This window comes from Nelusetta ayraudi, unplaced genomic scaffold (assembly GCF_046127955.1).
Source record: "Nelusetta ayraudi isolate G7.1 ecotype Tasmania unplaced genomic scaffold, CSIRO-AGI_Nayr_v1 ptg000132l, whole genome shotgun sequence".
Taxonomy (NCBI): domain Eukaryota; kingdom Metazoa; phylum Chordata; class Actinopteri; order Tetraodontiformes; family Monacanthidae; genus Nelusetta; species Nelusetta ayraudi.
Window position 1 is genome coordinate 1185767 of NW_027466182.1, and position 24600 is coordinate 1210366.

General features: G+C 46.7%; 3 protein-coding genes across 6 annotated transcripts; 1 reads left to right on the forward strand and 2 right to left on the reverse strand.

Moving 5' to 3' along the window:
- Positions 1 to 1573: 1573 nt before the first annotated feature.
- foxh1 (forkhead box H1) lies at positions 1574 to 3726 on the forward strand. The gene is made up of 3 exons (XM_076051132.1): positions 1574 to 2026; positions 2482 to 2586; positions 2713 to 3726. The coding sequence occupies exons 1-3, from the start codon at positions 1574 to 1576 to the stop codon at positions 3724 to 3726; spliced, it is 1572 nt and encodes a 523-aa protein (XP_075907247.1).
- A 398-nt stretch (positions 3727 to 4124) lies between these two features.
- Positions 4125 to 15665, reverse strand: oplah (5-oxoprolinase, ATP-hydrolysing). Its single transcript, XM_076051160.1, has 28 exons — positions 15521 to 15665; positions 14432 to 14625; positions 13898 to 14089; positions 13433 to 13547; positions 13034 to 13157; positions 11975 to 12170; positions 11669 to 11834; positions 11374 to 11512; positions 10954 to 11021; positions 10625 to 10806; positions 10407 to 10532; positions 10183 to 10295; positions 9932 to 10102; positions 9706 to 9843; positions 9277 to 9415; positions 9075 to 9187; positions 8609 to 8760; positions 8349 to 8509; positions 8147 to 8248; positions 7868 to 8042; positions 7514 to 7698; positions 7279 to 7425; positions 7060 to 7194; positions 6786 to 6935; positions 6467 to 6624; positions 6217 to 6377; positions 6021 to 6118; positions 4125 to 5774 (listed from the first exon to the last, which is right to left on the reverse strand). Exons 2-28 carry the CDS (start codon positions 14600 to 14602, stop codon positions 5622 to 5624), a joined length of 3930 nt encoding a protein of 1309 aa, XP_075907275.1. The 5' UTR covers positions 14603 to 14625; positions 15521 to 15665; the 3' UTR covers positions 4125 to 5621.
- On the reverse strand, positions 15585 to 24404 carry shrprbck1r (sharpin and rbck1 related). Of its 4 annotated transcripts, none has more exons than XR_012929460.1 (15): positions 22935 to 24402; positions 22350 to 22524; positions 21303 to 21380; positions 21033 to 21174; positions 20820 to 20910; positions 20402 to 20723; positions 20176 to 20288; positions 19916 to 20086; positions 18615 to 18775; positions 18364 to 18475; positions 18061 to 18240; positions 17692 to 17790; positions 17297 to 17440; positions 16940 to 17227; positions 16365 to 16909 (listed from the first exon to the last, which is right to left on the reverse strand). XR_012929460.1 is itself a non-coding variant. In XM_076051156.1 (15 exons), exons 2-15 carry the CDS (start codon positions 23214 to 23216, stop codon positions 17147 to 17149), a joined length of 2151 nt encoding a protein of 716 aa, XP_075907271.1. In that variant the 5' UTR covers positions 23217 to 24055; positions 24167 to 24402; the 3' UTR covers positions 16365 to 17146. The 4 variants fall into 4 exon arrangements, 3 of the variants coding, with proteins under 3 accessions (XP_075907272.1, XP_075907271.1, XP_075907270.1); XM_076051156.1 differs by having other exon boundaries at positions 16365 to 17227; positions 22935 to 24055; positions 24167 to 24402; XM_076051157.1 differs by lacking the exons at positions 16365 to 16909; positions 16940 to 17227 and adding an exon at positions 15585 to 15724 and having other exon boundaries at positions 22935 to 24404.
- Between the last annotated feature and the right edge of the window lie 196 nt (positions 24405 to 24600).

A 24600-nucleotide genomic window follows, 5' to 3' on the forward strand; every position in this document is an offset into this window, starting at 1 on the left:
GCTTCTTAATCTTTTGGTGTCGCCAGTTGTGTGTGTCGATATTTTGTGGACTACAAAAAATAAAATAAATAAATAAAGATGCACGAAAGAGTTTTTTTTTTTTTTTTTAAATCAAAGTTCAGTGAGTGCTGTGCGCTCGGCAGCACAGTTATCGTTCGAATCAGTTTCCATGAAAATCGCGACATGGCGAAGGTGTGAATGTCCTGCCCAACAACGGTGACACTTAGCAGCTTGTAAACGCCACAAAACCCCGAAATGCTTCTGAATGTGTTTCCCCCTCACATGCTAAGTAGCATCGTGGGGAAGGGCCAGTCTCCACCGTGCCAACGGGGTTCCATCTAATCCAACTTGTTTTCACTGTCTCGCTGCGAAGAAAGCGTTTGCACATTAGCACCGCGTTAAACCGAACAAAAGACGCCCATTCCCGAAACCTGGTTTTGCAGCACTGAAAGACGCCCTACGCCGCCTCGCCAGGGAGGCCCCGCTGTGCGCGCAGCACCGCCCCCCACCCCACCGCACCTCACCTCCGACTACTCATTGTGCGCTTGGAACGCGGCTGAATTGTTTGACCGTCCTGCATCTTGCAAACATGACGCAGAACGATTTCGTCGAACTTTCAAAATATGACTTAACCCCCCCCCCCCCCAAACAAAGCGTATGTCCAAATTAAAACGCAAGAGCCGAGTTGCTGGAACAAGATCAACTTCGATTTGTTCTCTTGTGGCTGATTTCCGCCCCCCCTCCCCTAACAATCTCATCAACGTACTTTAATGATTTAACGCGTTGCTGCGCGTCGCAGCGTTGTAAGGCCGAAAGATGATGGCGATTATCAACCTCTCAATGTTGTCAGCGTTTGTATATTTGGAATTCCTCCATGTATATTGCTTACCAAAAGCTGTTGATTGCGCGCGAGCCTCAATCGAAATCCCCCCCCCCACTCCGCGTGCGTGCCCCGCCCCCTTCTCATGCGATCTTTGCGTTTGCGCCCAAGGGTGCGTCGTCACCCCGCTTTAGAATTAATTCTTGAATTCTCACTTTGTAATGGTGCACTGAGAATATATTGTATGACTCACACGGAGGCAACAAGAATAAAGCGAGGCTGCATTTTAGATTTTATTTTATTTTTTTTAATTTAAAATACGGACTTTATTTTGGACGTTCACACTCAGTTACGCGCCGCAGCCTCTCGTACGTAAACCCCACAAACGCCTCTCCCAGGGTATAATGCTGGAATCGGCCCGTTTCGAGTTTGCGTGTTGATTTTATCAGAGGGGTTGTTTACAGATTTACTGTCTTTCTCTCTCGCTTCTCATTGCACAGAGACCCTCCTCCCCAGCACCCCCCGGCGCGATTACACTCTTTCTGCTCTCAGATAACCAGTCATTCTCCCCTCGATTACGCAGCGGGATTTACATGAAACTGTTAATTGTTTGCTCCACAAATAGAGTCAGCCTGGAGCCAGCAGTCTGCCAGAAGTTAAGGACCGGCTCTTTGACCTCCCTCCCCCCCTATTTGCGCTGCTGTCCAAACGGGTATAGTAGGGCCGGACTCTCCCTCCAGGGGCACGATCAGCATGACAAAACACTGGCCGGAGCAGAGCCTCTTGGCGTCCCACCTTGGAGAACAAGGCCGACAACACCTTGACTTCCACGGAGATGCGCACCAGAGTGGATCTGCCTACGGTCCGGCGCGGCGCGCTCCAGCCACACATTTGACTGAGCTGGTTCCTCAGCAACCCGCGCGTTGGGAGAAGCCGGGGAACTTCGCCGCCACCACCGCCGCGGCGGCACTCATGGATCAAGCCGTACCACCACCCGACTCATCACGCCCCGACCTGCAAGGGACCGCTTGCGGCAAGGAGTCGGTCGCGTTGGCCTCGGGCGACGGCGGCCAGAGCGACGCGAGAAGCACCGGCGCCGGGAAGAAAAAGAACTACAAACGCTACCCCAAACCGCCCTACTCGTATCTCGCTATGATTGCGATGGTCATTCAGAGGTCACCGGAGAAGAAACTGACTCTGTCCGAGGTAAGAATGCTGACGTTTTTGCGAGCCGTGGTAATGTAGCAGTTGCGTAATTTACGCACGGCGCGCCTCATCTTTATTCCTAATGGCGATTTAAAATAAAGTGTGGTTTTCCTTTCGTCTTTTTCCCACTCTGAACAGAATGATAGTACGTTTTCTGCAAACTAATTTTACACTTCGTAGCGTGCGTGACACTACATAGTATTGTCGTTGTGGCACTGGAGTGACTGCTACTGGCATCATTCTGAGGCTGTTTTGATAAGGCTGGAGTGCAGTGAAACCAGACACTGATCTCTATCAGCTTTCGGTGATAAGATACACAGTTCGTGGTCAAATCAAAACAAAGCAAAAATAAAACAGATCTTTAAACTGGAGCTATTATTTATTTTAAGACTAATTTTATTGTCTGTGTGGCAACTTCAGGATGCAATTTACAAACATTTTCTTTCGCCCCTTAGATATTGAAGGAAATCAGCACTCTGTTCCCGTTCTTCAAAGGAAACTACAAGGGATGGCGAGATTCTGTGAGGCACAACCTCTCCTCTTACGACTGCTTCGTGAAGGTATGCGAGTTGTTTGTCCACGTCACTTTTAAAACTATGATGCCAGCATTCAAACTTGATTTCAAGGATTTTGTTTAGTACCGTCCTACACCCGCTCTCAGAACTCACCACCTCAATTGCCCGCAGGTGCTGAAAGATCCCGGCAAGCCACACGGCAAAGGCAACTACTGGGCCGTGGAGTTGAGCCGCGTACCCCTGGAGCTCCTCCGGAGGCAGAACACGGCGGTGTCGCGCCAGGACGAGACCATTTTTGCGCAGGACCTGGCCCCGTACATCCTCCAGGGGCACAAGCTGCACTCGGAGCCCCCCGCTCGCCCCGCCAGCCCGCTCCCGCCGCCTCCGCCGCACCCGGGGAACCCCTCGCCCCCTCAGGAGGACCCCTTCCAGCCCAAGCTGGACTCGTCCTTCGCCATCGACTCGTTGCTGCACAGCCTCAGGCCGCCCAGCTCCTCCGAGGACGTGGACGTGGCCAGCAGGGACTGCTGGGGCAAGGGCGAGCGCCCTCGGCCTTCGCCGCCCCCGCGGCCCCGCTACGCCTCCTCCGCCCGCAGCGCGTCGGCCAGCTCTGCCAGCCCGGCCTCCACCTCCTCCTCCTCGACTTCCTCCTCTGACGAGGAGTGGAAAGGGATGCCCCTTAACGGGAAGCGCATCCCCCTCAACGGGGAAATGGGATCGGACGACGACTACAGGCCGCCGCTGCACAAGTCCGCCCGGCGGGAGCCTGTCGCGCCCCCTTGGGAGCTCCCCACGTCCTACGCCAAGTACGCCCCGCCCAACGCAGTGGCCCCGCCCAGCATGCGCTTCAACAGCGGCTCCCTGATGCCACTGCACGGTGGGCTCCCTCTGTACGGCTACGGTAGCCCCCCCATGGCGCCCGGTCACTTCTTAAGCCCCGCCTACTGGCCGATTCTGCCCAGCGGCCGGGTCTCCGTCCAGGCGCCCCCCCTCATCATGGACCTGGACAACATGTTGCAGTCTGTGCCTCCGAATAAGAGCGTGTTTGACGTGCTGGTGCCAAACAATCAGAACCCTCACACACAACACCACCACCACCATCATCATCATCATCATCCTCATCCGCCGCCCAGTCAGTACCCCCTGCAGAATGGCCACCCCCTGAATAGATACACCCAGTACTGACTCATTCGTACTGACTCTCGTACTGATTATAGGACATGACATCATCCTTAGCAACGTCTCAGCGAAGGCCAACAGACTATAAATTCGAGACAATGTAAATTATGGATTTCATTTACAGCTTTTTTATATATATATATATAATCTTTTTTATTTGCATTTCAAGCAACTACTTCATTTCATATTTGCACTGCTGACCCCCGTTGGATTTCTTGTCCACTCCCTTTGACTACTGAATGTACTGTTTGATTGAATCTTGAAAGTATTGGTGCTAAATGCAAAAAAAAATGAAGAAAAAAAAGCTGGACTCACAGAGTCTCAAACATTTAGTGTTTGCTAAATGTCAGTGTTTTAAACAGAAGGGTTAAAGTAGAGAAATGTCATTTTTTTATATATATATATTTTTCCTCCGTGTGTATTCATATCTGTCGTTATTTTTGTTGTGTAGGTGCAGGGCAGTAACCATATCGCAGCCCTTTTTCTTTATAAACTTCTAAATGGCTGCTTGCTGGTCAGGTTTCATGTGACAGTCCACAACTAAACTGTACAACAATTGCAAATATCTACCTCATTTTTTTTAATGGACTGGGACATGTTTCCTGCGGCACTGCCTGCTCTTTTGCACTATTTTTTTTTTTTTTTTTTTTAATGTCGATGTGATCATCTTTTATATGAAATGACTTCTAATTGTCCGGCTACCTCTATGTTGTTGCCATTTTTGTGTTGGTCTTGAGCCTAACTTCAGCGAGAGCAGCTCAAATATTGTATAGTGTAAAGGAAGAAACGCAGGGGAAAGTTGTGGAATTGAACAGGGTACACAATTAAAGGCTGTTTAAAAAAAGAATTGGTCAGTCTCTTCACTGTATAACTTAAAATACAAGCTTCATATTGAAAACAAAACATTACTAAACACAAAGCTTCTCTTATGTTACTAAAAAAAAAAAATAACCCTAGGCATTTTTTGCTATTTTATTTCTTTGTCCTTGTTACATTCCAGAGTTTACCTTTAACAAGGCCGCAGATCCGTGAAATGGAAAGTTTTTGTGTCGTGCGACAGCAGGGGGGGGGAGCCGCATCTAAAACTACCCATCATGACGGATTGTTTTACCGCAGTCGTCACGATCCATAAAGAAGGAAAGCCATCTTTGATCCGCGGCCCGTGGCCCCCGTGCGTCGGAGTCCTGCAAACATGCAGCGTGAGCCAGCTGATTTACATCAACATTCGGCCGTCAGCCTCCTGCTGCTGTTGCGGCTGCTATCTCTTTATCAGCTTGCCTACGCATGCCTGCACTCCCTCGCCATCCTTCCTCCCTCGGCTCCCCGATCATTACGGACGACAAGAAGGGAGGAGGAGGAGGGGGGCGGGGGGGGAACCACTTAACAGGGACCTTCCCCCAAACACACGCGACTAATCTGGGTGGCAATTCCAGCAGCTCTCCCGTGAGTTCCATTTCATGCCAAATGATACATATTAAAGTTACACACTGGGCCTCTATGGTCAAAATACAGTGGAAACATTCTCATTATTTAAAAGGGTTTATTGTAGTCTGACGAGTTTGTGGCAGATGATTCTGTTTTAGGAATTTAAATCATGAATGACTTCATTAAGGCTGTGTGAAACTGTGTGAAACAAACTTGCACATTATTACTTTCTAGTAGAAATAGTAAAACTAACCCTAATCCTAACTTAAAAATTAAACTTATCAAGTACATACTGTCAAACTATGGAGTTTTTCCAATCGGTACGTTGAATGTACGAGGACACTAAGTGGCATCTAATGTTGCTGGCTGACTTTTAAACTTACCTATCTTTAGCTTTCACGTCAAAATGACGACAAGGCTATTCAGTTATCCTCTATTCTTTGCCTGGTGCGTCTTTCTTCCTCTCTAATCTTTATTCACACTCCTTCTTGTGCCATCCGATACTCAAAGACGCTGCCTCTTTCCGGGAAGGCCTCGTTCAAGCGCTTGCGCTTGGTTCTGGGCTTGCCGCCCGGGTCCTCCTCGCTCCCGTAGCCTCCTCCACCAGGGGTGTAGAGGCAGAATATGTCCTGTAGGGGGAGATAGACAAGCGACAAACAGATTCAGCTGACATTGCATAGTTTATACAAGCAGTTTAAAGGCCCAGTCAGCGAGTAAGATCTAGTAGCCTCCATTTAGTAATTTAAGGCTGAATGGCCGACTCTAAACATAAATAAATAATATAATACAATAGTTATCTGATTTAATTTAATTAATTATATACCTATAAATAAACAGTACATACATAATATATTATTTGCATTATGGAGACTCACCCCAGGCTGAAGGCTGATGCTGTTTTTGGCTCCAAGGTTGAGCACTCGGCCGTCTCCCTTGTGCAGCAGGTTCAGACCCATTGCACCGTCCTCGCCCCCTAAACAGCCGCGTGGAGTTCACAAAGGCACATCATCATCATCATCATCATTCTACCACTGTAACTCCTCCAGGTGGCGCATCAGAATCGGAGCTCACCCTGGAGGCCGTAGGGCCGAGTTGATCGCCTCTCGGTCAGCACAGACAGAACCACCTTGCACCTGAAGAGGAGAATTCGCACCACTCCGTCTCCACCGCAGTATTTCCCTGACCCTCCTGAGCCGGGCCGCAGAGAGAATTGCTCTAAAATGACGGGGTATCTGAAGACGGGGTGGAGAGCAGAGAGACTCGTTGCCGTTTACATTATAAATTTCATGTCGATTCACGCATTGGGGTTTGTTTGGCCAACCGTTTCTCCAAAATCTCTGGGTCGGTGATGCGGGTGTTGGTCATGTGACTGTGAACTCCGCTCCGCCCGTCCCAGCTTGGCCCCGCCCCCGCTCCACCAGCAACCGTCTCATAGTAGCCTACCCTCTCGCTGCCGAAGGAAATGTTGTTCATGCAGCCCTGATAAAAAGAAGAATCACAATAACTCAACGAAAAAAAGACAATCCGGCATCAGCGGAAAATTTGTTCGGTGTTAGAGAAATGTCGATTGTTTAGTGTGAACTGATTTCGTAAAATGAAACTCAGAACTTTACAGTTCAAATAATGAAGGGTGTTCCTACCTGAGAGGCAGCGCACACCTCAAAAGCCCTGAAGATGACGTCAACCACCCTTTGAGACGTGAGCACATTTCCTCCGACCACTGCTGCATTCTGGGATGGCTGTAGGATTGAACCTGGTGGTATGATGACTTTGATTGGTGCAAGACAGCCCTAGATGTATAAATAAAGAAAGAAAAAAAAGGTCAAAGTCAATATTGACTGAATCCATATTTGGACAATCTTTAGAAACTAAGGTGGAGGTTGTTAATTACAAAGAAAAGTCAGAACAAGTTACCTGATTGAGGGGGATGTCTTGTCCGACCATGCAGCGCAGGCAGTAGATGAGGGCAGAAAGGGTGATGGCACGCGGAGCATTACAGTTGCCCCAAACCTCAGTTCCAGTCCCAGTAAAGTCAAACACAGCGCTCCCCTGCGGTGACACATTACCTTACATTTGGTCACGCTTTCACTTTCAGAAGTTATTCTCATCAGTGCAAGTTTCCCCGCTCTGCACCTCTTTTTCGTTAATCTTAACCCGCAGTCTGATTGGCGTGCCGTCGTCCATGAAGTCCTCAGCCTCCACCTCCAAGGAGCCCGTCTTTTGGCGTGTGCGGCGCGCAAAGTCTCTCAGCATGTCCCTCACCGCCAGCTCAGCGTTGCTCTGGAGCACCAAACACGAGGGTCGCAGCGGTGTCACGGAAGCTGTTCACGCAGATTTGCCGTGAACGCGTCTTGGATTTTGCCGCTACCTGAATGTATCCCATGTAGGCTTGGACCACGGCTAAGCCGTAGCCGTCAATCAGCTCCCCCACCAGCTGGCTGCCTCTCTGGTTGGCTGCCACCTGAGCGCGCAGGTCTGAGAGGTTGTCGTGAAGATTTCGAGTGCCGGAGCAGTCGGGATATTGGGCTGGAGCCATCAGGGCCTCAGTTACAGCTGAGGAGTAGAGTCAGGTAGAAGGGAGGAAGGGATCCAAACAGAAACAGGAAAAAAGAGAGTTCATAGGCAAAAATCAAAAGCCTTCTTATTCTATTAGGCCATCGTTACTCCCCCCACCCCCATCATCAAATACATTTTCTTGGCACTTCTCCCTCTCCTCTCTCACCCTTTTCCTGGAAGACGCCGCTGGTGACAAGTTTAAAAGAGGTGAAGACGGCTCCCTCCTGCTGAAGAGAGGTGGAATGGGGCGGCATGGACCCTGGAGTGATGCCGCCAATGTCGGCATGGTGCCCCCTGCTGGCAACAAAAAACACCGGACGACTTACCCCCTTTAGGAACACCTGGGTTTGGGGTAAAAAAATCAAAAGTATGTTTAAGAAAAAAAAAAAAAAAAAAAAAAAATCAAAGATGGAAATGTGAAGAAAAGGTGGAGGGGCAGACAGACCGGTGTGATGACTGTGAGGTCTGGGAGGTGGCTGCCCCCAGCACAAGGGTGGTTACTGAGAACAACGTCACCGTCCTTCAAGTTGTTTACCAACGACTTGATCTGCGCAGAGAAGCCCAAATACACCCCCCGTGAGATCGAGTGACGGTTCGAGTGAGTGACGGTTTAATCTCCCTTGTCAAACCACCGCGACGCCCCTCACCTGGTACTGAACCGTCTCCTGCATCGCCCCCAGGTGGACGGGGATGTGCGGCGCATTGGAAACCAAGCCGCCGTCGGGTCCAAACACGGCGCAGGAAAAGTCGAGACGCTCCTTGATGTTGGTGGAAATGGAGGTCCTCTGGAGAACTCGGCCCATCTGCTCTGTAAACGCCGGGAGACGGATGCGCGCATCAGGTACGACCCCTCCAATCGGACGACGTCGCCCTTCTGTTCTAACCCCCTCGACTGCGGGCCGCGTACCTGCGATGCTCATGAAGCGGTGAGAGAAGATGGAGAGCTGGACGGCGTTGAGCTCGGTGCCGAGGGCGCAGCCGCGGTCGGAACCCACAGTCAAGCAGACGTCGCCGGATTCGGTCAAGCAGGCCTCGCAGTTGGGCTCCACCAGGATGGTACTGATTGAACAAAGAGCCTCGTTTATGAACAGCTACAGTTTCTTGCAGTATGACCTCGTTCAGACTGCCAGCCAAAATCAGTTTTTTAGCTCTGTTGTCGTCTGAACAGTCACAAATCACAAGAAATCCGATTTTTGCAAAACAGATTGAAACCACCTGATTTGAATCAGATTCGCCTGCAGTCTGAACGCAGCCTTTGAGGCGACAGCTTGACATTTCCTCTGATTTGTCCTTGTGATAAACAAATGATAAAGGAAAAAAAAAATCCTGCAAGTTGGTTTCTTAACTGGTGGAGGGGGAAAAAAAATGCCTGCCTGTTTTTGTCAATGATGATGGCTGGCCCTGGGATATTGTGGTCACTGGGCAGCTCCTCCCACAGATATACACTGGTGTCCAGATACCCTTCCTCAAAGTAACACTTGGTCACCTGTAGATCCAAAGACGGGGGTGAGACATTAACAACACTTATTTGCATGTTCGCAAAAACATTATATGTGCTTTGACAGTTTCCATTACCGTGATTGGTCCGCCGCGTCCATGTCCGCTCTGTGACGCGTACACCGATTGGATTCCAGATTTCCCGCAACCCCTCACTCTGATGTCATCGACCACGATAGCTCTGTCTGGAATTGTGAATCCAAATTCCTTCAGATAACTACAAGAAAAAAAAAAAAGAATCACACACACACACACACACACACACACACACACACACACACACACACACACACACACACACACACACACACACACACACACACACACACACACACACACTGAATGAGGTGCGAAGGCCTGACAAGCATCAAAAGCCATGTTCGGCTCAAAAGATAAGCTTAAGTTTATATCTTATAGAGAAACATTAACTCAGTGGAGCAGAGGAGTGAAAGTGCAGGTTGGACAATGATCGATGCCTCAGTGCATGTACGTAAGTCAATGGCTAACCGCTTGGTGAAGCTGCTGCGGAAGTCTCCCGCCTGACAGGACTGGGCGTTGCTGGGGTACCCGGCAGCCGTGACCATGAGGGCGCAGTCGGTGCCTTCGTAGCGCAGGTGGAGGAAAACCTCGGTGGTGATCTGGCCGCTGCGGACGGGGCGAAGACACAAAGCGTCATGACTGCAGCAGCGGTGAAGGGGCAGGTAGCGGCGGCAAGAGCTCTCCAGGCGCCCACCTGCCAAATCCACGCGTGCACAGGGTGTCGCGGCAACGCTTGGAGAGCTGCTCCACCCTCTTGTCGATCTCCGGGAAGAAGCGCTGCTCGTACTGCAGCGAGCACGGCTCCTGCACCTCCTCCACCACGTCGGCGAGGGCCAGGCCGTACGCCGACAGAACTCCGCTGTATCTGCCGCGCAAAAGAAGCTCTCGTTGAGAAATGCGGCGGTCACAAATCTGGCAGCTGAAGCAGAAATCCGTCGCCCTTACTTGTGTATGAAGACGGTCTTCATGCCCAGGGCTCGGGCAATAGAGCAGGCGTGTTGGCCGCCTGCACCCCCGAAACATGCCAACACGTGCTGAGAGGTGTCGTGGCCCTTGGCCTGGAGTCGGAAAGAACAAAAAAAAAAAGAAGAAAACATCAATGGTTAAAACAAATATTTAGTTGTGCCATTTCACCACACTTAAATTAAGGCTGAAAAAGCCCTGAATACCTGCGTCAAAGCCCTGATTGGCCGACACATGGCCTCATTTGCAACGCGAATGAATCCCATAGCCACTTCCTCCACGCTCATCTCTGACGCGTTGCTGCTTGACTGGGTGGTCCCATTGGTGCTGGTCTGAGAGAGGAGGTAAAACAAATAAATTGGGTCATTCACAGTCTGGTGGTCTTTTCTGTGTATTTGTAATAAAACAATAACAAAATAAAAACTAGTGCCTGTGACTGTTTGGAAGAGAGGAAAAGGTTGATCTCCTGGGTCAGCCGATGGAAATGCTTCATGGTTTCATCCAATGACAGTGGTTCATTTTCTCCAGGCCCAAAAATCTTTGGGAAGAAAGAGGGGAGCAGACGACCAAGGGCTAAGTTAGCATCGGTGACGGTCAGAGGGCCACCTGGAAAGATCAAACAGAAGGGTTTTAAAATTGGGCTAATTTTCACTTTTTGAGTGGAGTCTACTCCACAACCAGTCAGCTACAGGTTTGGGACTTCCCCAAGACACCCTGATGTGTGCGTGAGAATGTAAAGAAAGTATCTGTTACCTTTCCTGTAACACGCCGGGCCAGGGTGAGCGCCTGCGGATTCCGGACCAACCACAAACATTCCTGACCTGAATAAAGAAGGCAAAACAAAGACGGTGAGTGGGAAAGAAAAGGAATGAGCTGTACTGAATATTACTAGATGAGGAAGAAAATATTTAAAAGAAAAGACTGTATTTAGTGACTGCTGTTTCACCAGATAAAGAGCTGTATTTGGAAATCTTGTTGTGCAAGATGTAAATGTAAATGTAGCAAACGTCTTTAGCGATACGCAACTTCGAAATCAGCAATCAGTTCGGTTATTATGGGATATATTAGGTAGATTTTAGATGTTTTTGAAGTTTCTTATAGTGTAATATGACCATAACAGGTGAAAATAAAGACGGAGGGTCCTCATGCAAGAAACAAATATGAATAGCAGACCTAAAGAAGAGTCGGGATCCTCCACCTGCCGCCACTGTGTTGATGTCCAGCTGAGGCGCTTGCAGAGTAACTCCAGCTGTGGTAGCCTCAAATACATGCTCGTACTGACCGGCATATCGACTCACGTCAGTAGAAGTTCCTGGTGAGGCAGAGGCAACTTTACATCTAATAGTCTGAGTCCATTTTAGGGCATTCACCCCCCCCCCTCATAATCATTAAACTGATGTTTTTGGGAAATTCCAAGACAAGAGACTCGAAAAATAACTTAATGTGATTCACTGCGGCCGCCACTCACCGCCCATGTCAAAGCCAATGACAGGTTTTTTCTCCATTTGGCTGTAAGACGTGATGGCGTAACCCACAACGCCCCCTGCTGGGCCCGACAGCACGGCCCGGGAGCCACAGAACTGCTCCATGGGCGTCAGGCCGCCGTCTGACTGCATGAACAGGACGTCGACATCCTGGAGACAGCGCAGAAAAACAGGAAAGGTGACGGATTATTTCCAGAATGGAGGTCGCTGATGGGTGATGTGAAAAATGCTGATTGGCAGCTCTGTGACCGCGACAAAGAAACCCGGCGGTGGGTTCCGCGCAAACGTACCTTGAGCCCACCCTCAAACCCTGAGGTGAAGCCTTTTAAATACTGGTGGATTTTGGGCGTGAGGTAGGCGTCGGCGCAGACGGTGTAGCCCCGGGGCACGGCACGCACCATGGGCATGACCTCGCTGGACAAGGACACCTGGGTGAAGCCCAGATCACGGGCCAGCGCGCCCACCGCCTTCTCATGATCGGACCACCTGGGGAGACGGAGACAAAGGGGAGAGGACGCGGCGCGGAGATGAAAGGGGGCAAGACGCAATATCCTTACGCAATCATACCACTTATTGCATGTCTTATCACACCTCCGTAACCACCTATGCCCTGGTATGTGCACTGTACTATGTGCACTGTACGTTTGCATAATCTGTGACAGAGACCTAAAGTGGGAGGGACTTGTAGAAAGACGGACGATACAGTGGGACAAAAATTAATGTTCACAAGAGTTTCACATACTCAGTCACAGCCTTATAAACTGGAAGAGCTTACTGCAGCACTTTAATAGTGGGAGGCACGATGACAGCTAGCGCAGGGGTGTCAAACATGCGGCCCCGGGGGCTGGATCAGGCCCACAAACCGTTTTTTTCCAGCGAAGTTGCGAAGTTTATAAACGAGCTGCAATTTTTTTTTTTAGTTAATGAAATTGCTGTTCTACTGTCCACTGGATGTTGCAATAGCGTTTTCTGCTAGCGTTGTCTTCCTAGCTACCCTATTACGTCTCCTATTTGCCACTTTCATTGCCACAAAAAGCCTGTGTCAAAAAAGAGAAAAGTGCAGGCACAGTGTAGAGTGTTCCATGAACACGACCGAAGTAAAACAAAGAAAACAAGTTGTTATTTTAAGTTAGCATTATACCATGATTTTTCTGGTCCGGCCCGTTTAGATTTTCCTCTATTGGCCTGTGAACTAAAATGAGTTTGACACGCCTGATCTAGCGGATACAATTCAAAGACATTTACTGGCACTTTTTTTTCTCCTGGTAATAAGTCGAGCTGTATGTCTTTTCACAAACAAACGTAATGAATAAAATCTTTTACTAGACTCAGGGTTTAAAGCAACTTACGTGTACGAGTGCAGGAAGAGGACGGCCAGACTGGTGATGCCACGGGACAGAACTCCTCTCAGGTCTTGCGCCACTTTCGCCAGATCCAGCTCCTTCCACACCTCCAGAGAATCCCCGGTGCTCCCTGAGAGACATCGACAGACGCAAAGAGATTTTTTTGTTTTTTGTTTAAATACCAGTTCAGCAGCTGATGAGATATGTCATGAAGTTGCCAAAACTGGTACAGTAGAACCTTGCCATTTTGCCAGTGGGTGTCACGGGAAGGGAAAATTCATGAGTTACCACAATTTCAATACAATCGGGACTGACTCAGGAAATGATCAATCATGCTTCTGGCTGAACATGATTAAACAGGGATCACTTGGCACGTATCATCTTGTGAAGGCCGGCGTTTCCCACCTGTGATGATGCGTTTGGCATCTTTCCTGGGCAGCTGACAGCCATCTTGGCGGAGGACGACTCGCTCGTCCACTTCAATGACCTCCTCGTAGAGCACCTCGGGAACTGCCACCTCCTGCAAGCACACGATTAATAGGCGTCAAGAAGGCGTTCTTCTTATTTGCAAGATTTTCATTCAAAAGAATTTTAACAGCGGGACATTGTGATGTACATTGTGATTTATTGCTTTATTGTTAAAGAGATTTGCAGATGTGCACTTTGCAGATCAGTGACTAAAGATAAGAGCGAGAGCACAGACAGAGGACAAACTCCATGAGAGCTGCCCACTGATTGTGAAATGCAGCAGCTTCAGTTTTAAAACCTGCATGCGAAACAGGATAATGAATGACCAAGTGGAGTTTTACATAGGGAAAGTGAAGTGCTGACGGAACACAGCCACAGGCAGAGACAAGACGCACTACCGACCAAGTCAAACAGCTTGGGCCTGGCCTGGGTGCCGATGTGCAACAGGTCCTTGAAGCCCTTGGTGACCAAGAGAGCCGTCTTCTCGCCCTCCCTCTCCAGCAGGGCATTGGTTGCCACCGTCGTGCCCATTCGGATCCAGCCAATCAGGGAGGTGTCCACAGGCTGGTCCCGGGGAAAGGCCCGCCCGGTTTCCTGCAGAAAAATTCAGGCATTTCTCATTCTTAACAAGTACTGCAATGGTTTTTGTGATGCAATGTTTGTAAAGAAGTGAAGTTTAGCTGTGTAAAATCATTACAACTCATCCGGTGTCTCGTTTCGCTTTCCTCTAACTGAGAGGAAGGCATGTGGAACAGCATCTTTGGCTTCAAACTTGCCATTCATTTGAGCATATTGGAAAATCAAATAAACATGGTATTTAGGCTGTATTCTTCAATTTTTTAAAAATCTATTTTTGTTTTCTAAAAATCATTTTTGCTGATGCAATTCAAATGATAGATTACTATGGGCAAGAGTGCACACGCTTCTTTCAACTACCTCTTCCAGAACTCTGCGGATTCCCTCCGTAGGAGCATCTTTATAGTTCTGGGGGTCGCGGGACAGGAGCTTCAGGACCCTCTCACGGCCGTCTGGCAGTCGAGCAAACACATCAGTGAAGGTGCCACCGCGGTCAATGGCAAAGTCGAATTTCCCTTCAGTCTCGGCCATCGCAAAGAGAGAGAATCCCAAGCCTGGAATCACAAGAGTTAGTGAATGTAAAGTGAACAATAAAAAAAAAACAAAAACAAACAAAAACAACACCATTGCTTCTTCTCCTTTTTTCTCAGTTTATCACTTCAAACCAGCACTATATAATGTGGCCTCCTTTCCTGTTTTCAATTTTTATCTGCTGGTTTTAAAACTGAAGCTAAAGATTGAAGAAATAAAGATTGTTGAGGGTTTTGTGATCAAGTGTAAACCAGCGGTGCAGCAGAGCAAATAATGAATAACCTCATCTAAAGGATGAAAAAATAGTGGTGGCTCCCACTCACATTTTGCCAGCTACAGTTCTTTGGTACAATATTGCTCATCAAACGATGAAAGATTCACCTAAAAACACAGTTTAATGTCGAATTCGTGCACTGATTTAAAACACCTATCTCCAGAATCTACCTATCTTTCCATCCTGTCTACAAAGTGCACTCGAACCGGTTCCGCGCAACTGTCAAGGCTTCAAGCGTGCTTGCTAAAAAAAAAAAAAAAAAAAAGAAGCAGGAGGGATTTAAAAGACACATCCGTCCACGTCAAGTTAATCCTTGTTGAGAAAAAGGGCTATTGAAGCTTCTCACGCCCAACCAAGGAGTGCAGGCAGCGAGACGGCAAGGCGTCTGCAAAAATGCATGCGTGCATTCCGCAGGTGAGCGTACTTCCAGGCATAAAAACAACAACAACAACAATACTAACGAGCTGAACCAAAGGGCTGCAACGAAGCAACGCGAGGGAGAGCAACGGACCGCGTAACCACAGTCCAGTCATGCGTACGTTTACGTGCAAGGACGGGCATTGAGAACGAACCACGGCGAACGCTTCCGTTTACCGTGGTTTACGAAGACACTTTACGGAGACGTTCAGAAACCCGTTGCTTACCTCCAGGTCTCAGCTGTTTGCCGAATGTTTGCCACTCTCTCTCTCTCTCTCTCTCTGTGAGGCGGTTCTCGCGTCACCACCACGACGTCGTTTCGTCACGTCAGAAACCACGTCGACCACGTCGGTGCCGTTTGTTTAAACTCCGCCCACCCGCGACGTCCTCGTTCCACGTGTGCCAATGGTCTGCTTTTTCCACGTTAAACCCTACACATTCGGAGTTGTTGACTAATTAATAATGCCACTGTGTTTGAGTAAAGGGTCTCTAATCAATAGAGACAGAGTTAATGCAATGATAGTATCCAGCTACAGACTCGGAGGAGGCGCGTCGCCTGCAGTTCTCTAAAAACACCAACAGACGTCGCCATCGCTCCATGAAGACCAGCACGAGTTTTTTTTTTTTTTTTTTTTTAAATAAATAAAAACATGTTTTTTCATTAAAATGGAGGAACACGATTTTTTTCTTTTAAGTTTAATTCCTACACCTTTCACAATAATTACCTAGCTGCCTGCTTATTCTTTAAAAAAATAATATAATATACAGGTAGGTTACAAGTCGCACATTAACATGTGACAACCTCGTGACCAAAACACGGAAGTGACTTCAGAATTACAACACCGCTGCCCACTTCCATTCGTTGTTGATGTCCAGTCTGTCGCCGTTCTTCATAAGTCAAAACTGTTTTGCAGATTTCGGCAATTGTCATTAAATATATTAGACACGTTTAATGCCCCTTTTCAGTGACTTCATTGCAGAAATGTTCAAATCAGTTTTGCCTAGTTTCCAGGAATCAGCGTCCATTGCCTACTTGCCCTATTATACTTTAGGACACATGCACATTACGAGTTTAAAACAAAAATTTATTGCTCAATAAGGCACAATATCCAAACGCACCAGTGAAGATAAATCAGTGTCATGCTGGTGAATGCCTCCTGACACAGAGAATGATCATCATATTTATCTGCTTGCATATTAATGTCACACAAACATGCATGGCAATATTAGCGGACAGATACAGACATATAGTGTTATATATGTATATCTGTGTGTGTTTTGCCCTAAAATAATTCTGAAAATTGTGGTGTTCAATGGCATTGTGCAGTACTTCTCAGTCTGGCTTTCAAAAAACAGATAAGACACAAATAAACACTGTTCTTAAGAACTTTGGTAGCACTAAAATAAGAAACACACTCCTTTACTTTCAAAAATATGCAGAAAACATGAAACGTTACAGAAAAATATTTGACACATTAATCTGGATCTTGTGCACAAGAATAAGGATTCTTCAGTTAAATGTATGACACCAGGTATGACAACAAAATTTGAACAACTTCCCTGGTTAATACTGTTTCCCTGTTAAAGTGTAACTCCCTTTTACATTGTAACTCTGTCTACACACACACACACACACACACACACACACACACACACACACACACACACACACACACACACACACACACACACACACACACACACCATTTCCATGCATTGTAACATTCTGTTTATGCCAGTTATACTCTTATTGCTGAAATTGACCTTATCATTAAAAATATTAAAATTGATCAGGTTTAATTTAAATTCACAGTTTTCCTCCCCCGTTTGCATCAGTAACTGACAACAGCTTTTCAATGGCAGTTTTGGCATTTAGGATGGCATCTCTGATTATTCATCTTGCAGCGACATCCTCCACTGGTGTCTCCAGGACCCTTGAAAGGAATCAGAATGTAACACCTATTGGGAAAATACATCCTAAAAATTAAAAAAGGATTTCTTACCTTTGGACCCCAGCGAGGTCCTCTGGTAACCCAGCAGATCTCAGTGTGACAGACCGTACACCGGAGCCAGTCGCATCCGTCCTTCTTTTGCACAATGATGCCACATTGAGGACAGTGCATAGCTTCGCCAGACTGCACGAGCGTCTATAGGACATGAATTACATTGTGGATGAAACACACGGCCTCAGAGAAGGACAGAAAAGTAGCATAATACAACATACATTTCACTTATTAAGTAAAAAACACTTTGCATAAACAAGCTTTCCAGTCATTTTACTTTATATAAAGATGAACAACATCAACGAGCTTTATCAAAAAACATCCTGCTCAGCCCTTTTGATTGACAGTAGAGTGTAAAATACATTGTGATTCAATTGGTGGCATGTCTTGCTCACCTTAAGCAGATGAGTCGTCCTCCTGGCAGCCGAGTCATTTACGGCTCGAGTTGCAAGATCATCTTGGTACTGCTTACAGTTCATTCCCTCATGGATAGTCTTAAAAATAGATGCAGGGACATATTTTTATTTTTTATTTTGTGTGGATGTTGTGTGTCTATGGTGTCTAGACACCGAAACATTTGTGCAATTTAATAGCTAAAAAAAAATACAGACAGTAAATGTGACTCATCTCACATACCCGTTTTTCATTAATTTGAATCACAGGCCTTGTCACTTTCAGTAAGCTTTGACAATTTCCCATATTCTTCAGGAGAATGAGATAAAATGCTTTGCTGCGTGGGTGTTGTTGCACTTTATGCTTCATACCTTGCAAGTCAGACAGTTGTGTTTCCTGCAGACGGGGCAGTGGAAGACGCTGACTGTGTCCTCGTACAGGCACCAGCCAGGGCAGTCTGGAGTAGCGCAGTGGTAGCTGCCCTCGCATCGAGACTCGGCCACTGACAGGCCTCTTTGCAGCCAGCGCTCGTACTCCTCCATGGGCACCAACTTAAGACAAATGAATAGAAACAGAACAGGACACATTAACCCCCCCCGGCGATGCATTAGAAACAGAAAAAAAATGTATGCATGTATGAGTATGACTGTAATGAAGTCTTATTTGTGACACACAGCTCTGATCTCCCTCTCCTGCAGGGAGCAGGAACACGAGTAATTGTCATCTCTGTAGGGACAGGGCACCTCCGGCTCCTCACTTAGCATAATGACTGAATGCAAACATTCCCTGGGCAGGAGAAGATGAGCATCAAAAAAACTGGCAAACGTTTAAAATACTAAAGAAGGCCAGGAAACACACACTTCCTCATCCCCTTCCACGGCCACATTTCTGGAAGTCTTTTGTTTTCATAATATTCATTTCCAACCTGCAGAAGCAGTGGAGACACTCTCTCAGTATGACTCCATCCCCAGGCTGCAGGTCCATGTAGCAGATCCTACATTCCACGGGTTCTGGGTTAGGTAGCAGTGCCTGGCTGTCCATCATCACCAGTCGGGCAAAATTCCGCCTGCGCTCTTCTTCCTTAGCCTGGCAGGAACAGGTGATGTCAGAAGCACTTCAAAAGTATTTTCTGTGGAGCGGCTTAATCAGTGAAATGAAATACTAAGGTGTTGTCATAAAGGCTCAAAGGCGAACCAGTTACATAAAGGTTTTATTTATTTTTCTTTCACAAAGTATATACAATATTCAAACCAGATATTTAAAACCAGTAATATAAAACCTCTTCTTTTTACCTGTTCATTAAAATCATGACCCAGCTAGACCCAGCTCAATAAAAGTGATAGATAATAAAAAGCATTTATAAGTGCATAGTTTTTTTTATTAGAAGGATGTCCAGGATTCTTGGTTAACTATATTGTTTACCATAGCATTATGGAAACTTTAAGGGTGAAAACAAAACAAAACATTTTTTAGATCATTTGAACAATACAATTATTTCCAATTCTTTTTATGCAATACTTGAATTTTTTACTGATACATTTTTATATGGAGTCATCTAACCTATTCCTACTCTATTTAACTAAATAAATATACCAACTCAAAATGGTTTATATATAATTTATATATAGTTTTTTTTAAATAATCTTTCTTCCTGTGATGACTACGTCTACCAATTCCCATGGTATAATCCAACACCAGTGCTGAGAACTTCACTTGCGTTCAAGTTATGATTTTCCAGGCTCTTTTCAACAATCAACAATGTACATACAGTAACCATACAAAACAGTGCGATCTAATGAGTGCAACAATTCAAGTATGGCAGGAAGGGTGATATAATTCTAACCGCCCTGGGCACTGCTCAACATGAGTCAAGAAGTGCATGTGTGCCTGTGTCTGTGTGCTCAGTAGTCTTGATCCAGGTTAAACAGCAGTGAGTTGTGTTGCGCCCCAGCACTCCTTAGCACCTCTCTTCTCCCTTTCTCCTTTAAAAAAACAGAGACAAAAGAGAAGAGAGTCAACCTAAGAAGGCCTTTCAATCCAAATTAAACTAAAGTTCTTCCATCCACTTCAGGGGATTTTATTTAATGAATTAATGAATTAATGAATTTATTTTTTGGTGGATTTCTGCCTAGCATGAAGCCGAGTGTATAGAATAGTGTGGAAAGCAACAGTGTCAGTGGCGTGTGGTGAATGCACCATCGTCTGTTTGTAAGTGTGAATTTGTACCTGCTGGTACTGTCGGACTGTCTCCTTCTCCTGCTGGATTCGCTGGAGTTCTAGAGCATCAGGGCGGTGTCCCCCCGGGACCATGTAGTTGTCTGGGCGGTTTGCACTGCAAATCTCGCAGCCAGGCCGCGTTGGTTTGTTGATGAAAGTGCAAGATGGACACGGCCAACCCTGAGGAAAGAAATTAGTGCTGACTAGTGTTTCATCAGATAAGCTTCATTACAAAAAAAACACCTCCATAGAGGGCGACTGTTTATTACCTGAACAGGGGTTGCTTTGGGACTGAGTTCTTCATACAGTTGCGGCATCTCTAGGTTGATTATAGCTTTGATTTCAGTGGAGATTCCTCTGTCTGAGCCACCCGACATATGACCTAGGACCAACAAAGACTTCAATCAATCGGAATATATTTATTCATTCATATACAACAACAGGTGACCTAAGCGCTTTAGGAAATAAAAATGATTTGCCGTTCCTTCAACTCACTATTGATGCTGCCGGTGTGGAGTCTTGGTGGCAGGGTGGCATAAGGCCTCTGCTCCAGAGATGAAGGGCCGTTTGCAGCGGCCGCATGTGTGGGGAAAGTCGGGGCCGTCAGAGGCGCAGGAGGTAGGAGCAGGGCGCTCTCCTGGTCCCGCTGGAAAACCTGAGGGGACAGGCGAGCGTGACGGGCAGCCAGGAGGTACAGGAAGGCTGTGTCGCCGTCCCGGTGGATCCCGTACGAGGCCAGTGAGCGCTGGTCAGCGCACAGACACTGGCCAATCACCCAGCGCTGCACCCGTGGGTGAAAGCCATAGTCTAGAAACATCTTCAGGTGGAAGACAAGTTGGAAAAGAAAGGCAACGTCAATGCAGAGTACAGTTACTTTGTGTTTTTCTTAACCTATTGTGCACTTGCGACTGACCTGCTGTTTGAGCGCAGCAGTAGTCATGCTTGGGAAAACCTTCACAGTAACGGAACAGGAAGATGCGGAGTCCTCGACGACAACTGTCAAGCTGTTCAACACAATCAAATTGTCATGGAATTAAGTCTTAAAATATTTCAGGTTGCATCAGTTAAAAAAAATGTTTATTAAAGATTCATCACAATCACACTTGGGTCTGATTAAACCCTCTACCTGATTTCACTGTCTTCATAATTTGTTGTAGAGGGCTGAATCTTGAGCTTGACGAGCTGTCGGGAGAGCGTAGCGGCAATGATGGAGGCAAACTGCATGTCACCTGTTTCTATGGCTTGGGCCAGCTCCATGCAAGTCTCCTCTAAAGACGGGGCAGGAAAAAAAAAGAAAAAAGAACACCAGCAGGAGAAGTTACAAGACTTATTATAATTGACTGACTTTGAATAAAGATGAGATGATGTTCCGCACCGACGCTGACTGAATACACACCTGTTCGTTTTAAGGTCACGGTGTTTTGCATGTTCAAAGACTCCGGAGGGCACTGCGCAACACTGTTTTGAGGAGTAGCTGTCAATGGGAAAATGTTGAAAATAAAAATTCAGATGGTCAAAAACAGGACAGGTCCAAGGGCATTCAACTTTTCATTCTTCACAATATCCATGTTTCGAGAGTTGCCTCTGAAAGTTCCTATACCATTTCCATGCATAAATTTTAAAAGGTCTCCAGAAAACAAACTATGTACGTATGTATCTGTAATTTAACTACCTCACCGCTGCTAATAATTACAGTGCAATATCCCCACGTACAATGACCAATTCACGGCGCATAGCTCTTTTACTTCTTTATTTATTGTATTACTTTTGCAGTGTTGTATAACACTTCTGTATACTCCCCCCTCCCTTGCTCATATGACACCTGATGCTTTTTATACTTATACGTGTTTTTTTTGGTTGTTGTTTTTTTTTGACTGCACCTTTGTGGCCTGCCTTCTTAGTTTCGTTGTATGGGGGAACTGTATAATGACAAAAAAAGTCTTGAATCTCGAAAAAACAACAACAAGCGAAAAAAAAAAACCCCAGCTGTATCCGTTGCAATATCTTTGCAACGGGACATGGTGAACCAAGAGGGGAAGGGATGTTGTTACGAACCTGGAAGAGGTATCAGTGCTCTCTATGTGGCATCACAAGCGGCTATTTTTAACCATCCTTATGTGCAACTCTTATAAAGTGTCTCTCTTACACCAGACAGCACAGTTGGGGAAGAAACACATCACATTTTTGAGCTTCTGTTAGGTTATTGTCTGCTAGTATTGTATAACAGCACACAAAGTTCTACCTACGGAATCCCCCTGTCCAAAAACATGAAGCCAGTGATTATGACTGACGTCTGGGTAGTAACAGCCTTCAAGCAAGCCATTGAAAAGCTCCTTTGTTCGCATTCCAAAACAGTAACACTTTGCCGATTGTGTGAAATATCTACTCGGCTTGCTACTTCGCCAGGAACAACTCTGGAACTTTTGTTGAAAGCGCGACTGACCTTTTTGTGCCTCTCTCAGGGAGGAGGTGAGCACCGTGGCCCATTCCCAGGCCTCTTGCTCACAGCGGAAGTTAAAGGTGATGCCGTCATGTGGGGGTACCGTCAATCTCAGTTCGTGGCACTTGGGTGTTTTCACCTCATAGCTCACCGTGCCCAAGTCAAACTCTGCAATTGTCTGAGGGAGACGGGAATATGCGAAGAGGTAAAATTACGATTTGAAATGCAAAGATGTCTGTCTGTCTGTATGTATGTCAAGAGCCTCTTTATTCATTATTCTTATTATTTTTTACAAATAATAAAAAATCTGTTGAAAAAAAAATGTCTGTTTTCTTATTTAATACTTCTTAGTTTAAAAGGATAGTTCTCCAAATTGAAACATTGGTCCTTCTTATGGGTACCTGAAGGCATTATCTAAAATTACACTTCAATCAAAACAAACGTGTTAAACTAGTCTCCATTAAATATGATCATCTCACAAACTTTTACAAACTTTTAAACTATACGTATACATCATTGTCTGGAAATGTAAACTACGTTTAGGAATCTTGCAGATGTAGGCAAACAGTGATGCGTTCACGGACTCACCGTTGATCGGCCGGCCCCGCTGCAGTCCTGGAGCGACAGGCGGAAATCCCCGGACTTCCTCGGGTCCATGCTGAGCTGAAGTTGCAGCGGCTCGTCGCCCACTCCCGGAAGACACAGCGGCCGAATGGTGGAGTGGCACACCGACACGCGAACCGACATGAGAACCGTCTGACAGCCGGGCTGCGCCTGCTGCTGTGGCGCCCCATGGTGACTGGGCACCACGGAGGAGTGTTCCGCCGTGTGTCCAGGGGCCGGAGTCCATCCACCTGAGCTCAGCGACATCTCGCCGACCACCTCATGTAGCGAATAAACGCGCGGAGCTTCGACGCTGTTTCGGCACAATCGGCGACTGTTTTATCTGGCGACTTTAGGCAGCGGTCGCCTCGGCCGTACGGCAGATGTTCATCAACGCGCAACCGTGCTCGCATATGCCTCTTCAGTTGAGTTGTCCCTCCCCGAAACGATCAAATGATTCATCAATATAGTCTTTGCGAGAGCAAAGGGGCACCGAACTCAGCCGTGGTATGAATAGCGTTTGTTGTTTTGAAACAGGAAGAGAAAAACGGCTGATCTTCCTGTTGATGGGTGTCCCGTGTATAATAAATCTGTTGCAAAGCAGTGCCTCTGATATGACGACACAAATGGTGAACTGCCTAAAAGAGAGGGCTTAACAAAAATGGTTAAGTCTCTCTTAACATATATCCATGTTAACAGAGTCTTGTTAAGCAAGTTGAGCAAGATAAGCTACATTACGCCACTGAGTAGAATTGCCTAAAATGTGAGAACACAAACAGTTGCAGATACGTGTATTTAGCTCGTTCTTATACAACACGTTGTTGACTATTTTTTCTTTCTTTTTTTACGGCATTGCTCAATAAAGTAGTTCAGTTACAAATTCCCTTCCTGTTTTCAACAGCCGGCGCGGAGCTTACGACAGACACAACAGTCGACTCGGGCCCGGGAGTCGCCACTTGACGTAGTCACCGGTTCGGCCGTAACACCGAGTTGTTTTCCTGTCGTCCCGACTTGTGACTTGCCGTTTAACTCGGAGGCGGGTGGCGGTGTCCCCGTCACGGCATTTTCCACACGCTTGTCGTTGCGGGTTATTTTCGACAGCCGCGCTGAGTTAAAGGAAGCAAGTGCGTAGTCTGTCAGTTCTTCATGTGAGCAGCTACTTCAAAAAAAAAAAAAGAAAAAGAAAAAAAAAGAAAGAAAGTGTGTGGTCGTCCTACCGAACAGGCGATTTCAGTCCTCTGTTTTGTTCGCGGCGTGTGGCGTCGTGGAAAGCTCGAGTCGGGGTTTCCTCTCGAGGCGGAGATATATCAAAGGCTAATTTTACCCCCCATCGAAAGTCAATGTTTTGGATCGATTGGCCACTGCTGTTGGCGGCAGACAGTGCGTGTGTGCCCCCAGTCGTTGCTGCGCATGCTCGGATCGTTGAGTGACGTTGTATAATTTGTCATGTTTTTTTCTTTCTTTCTTTAATTAGAGCTGCAGGAGCAGAACATCGTTTCTTAATGCGTTCGCTGAGTTGTATTTTAGTTCTAGTTTTAAGTTTTGTTCGACGATGCTGCAACTTAAGTGATTTGAGTTGTGCCATCACTAGGGGGCAGCAAAGTCACATTTTCTCATATTCCGGCAAAAAAAATCTGCCAAACCCTATTCA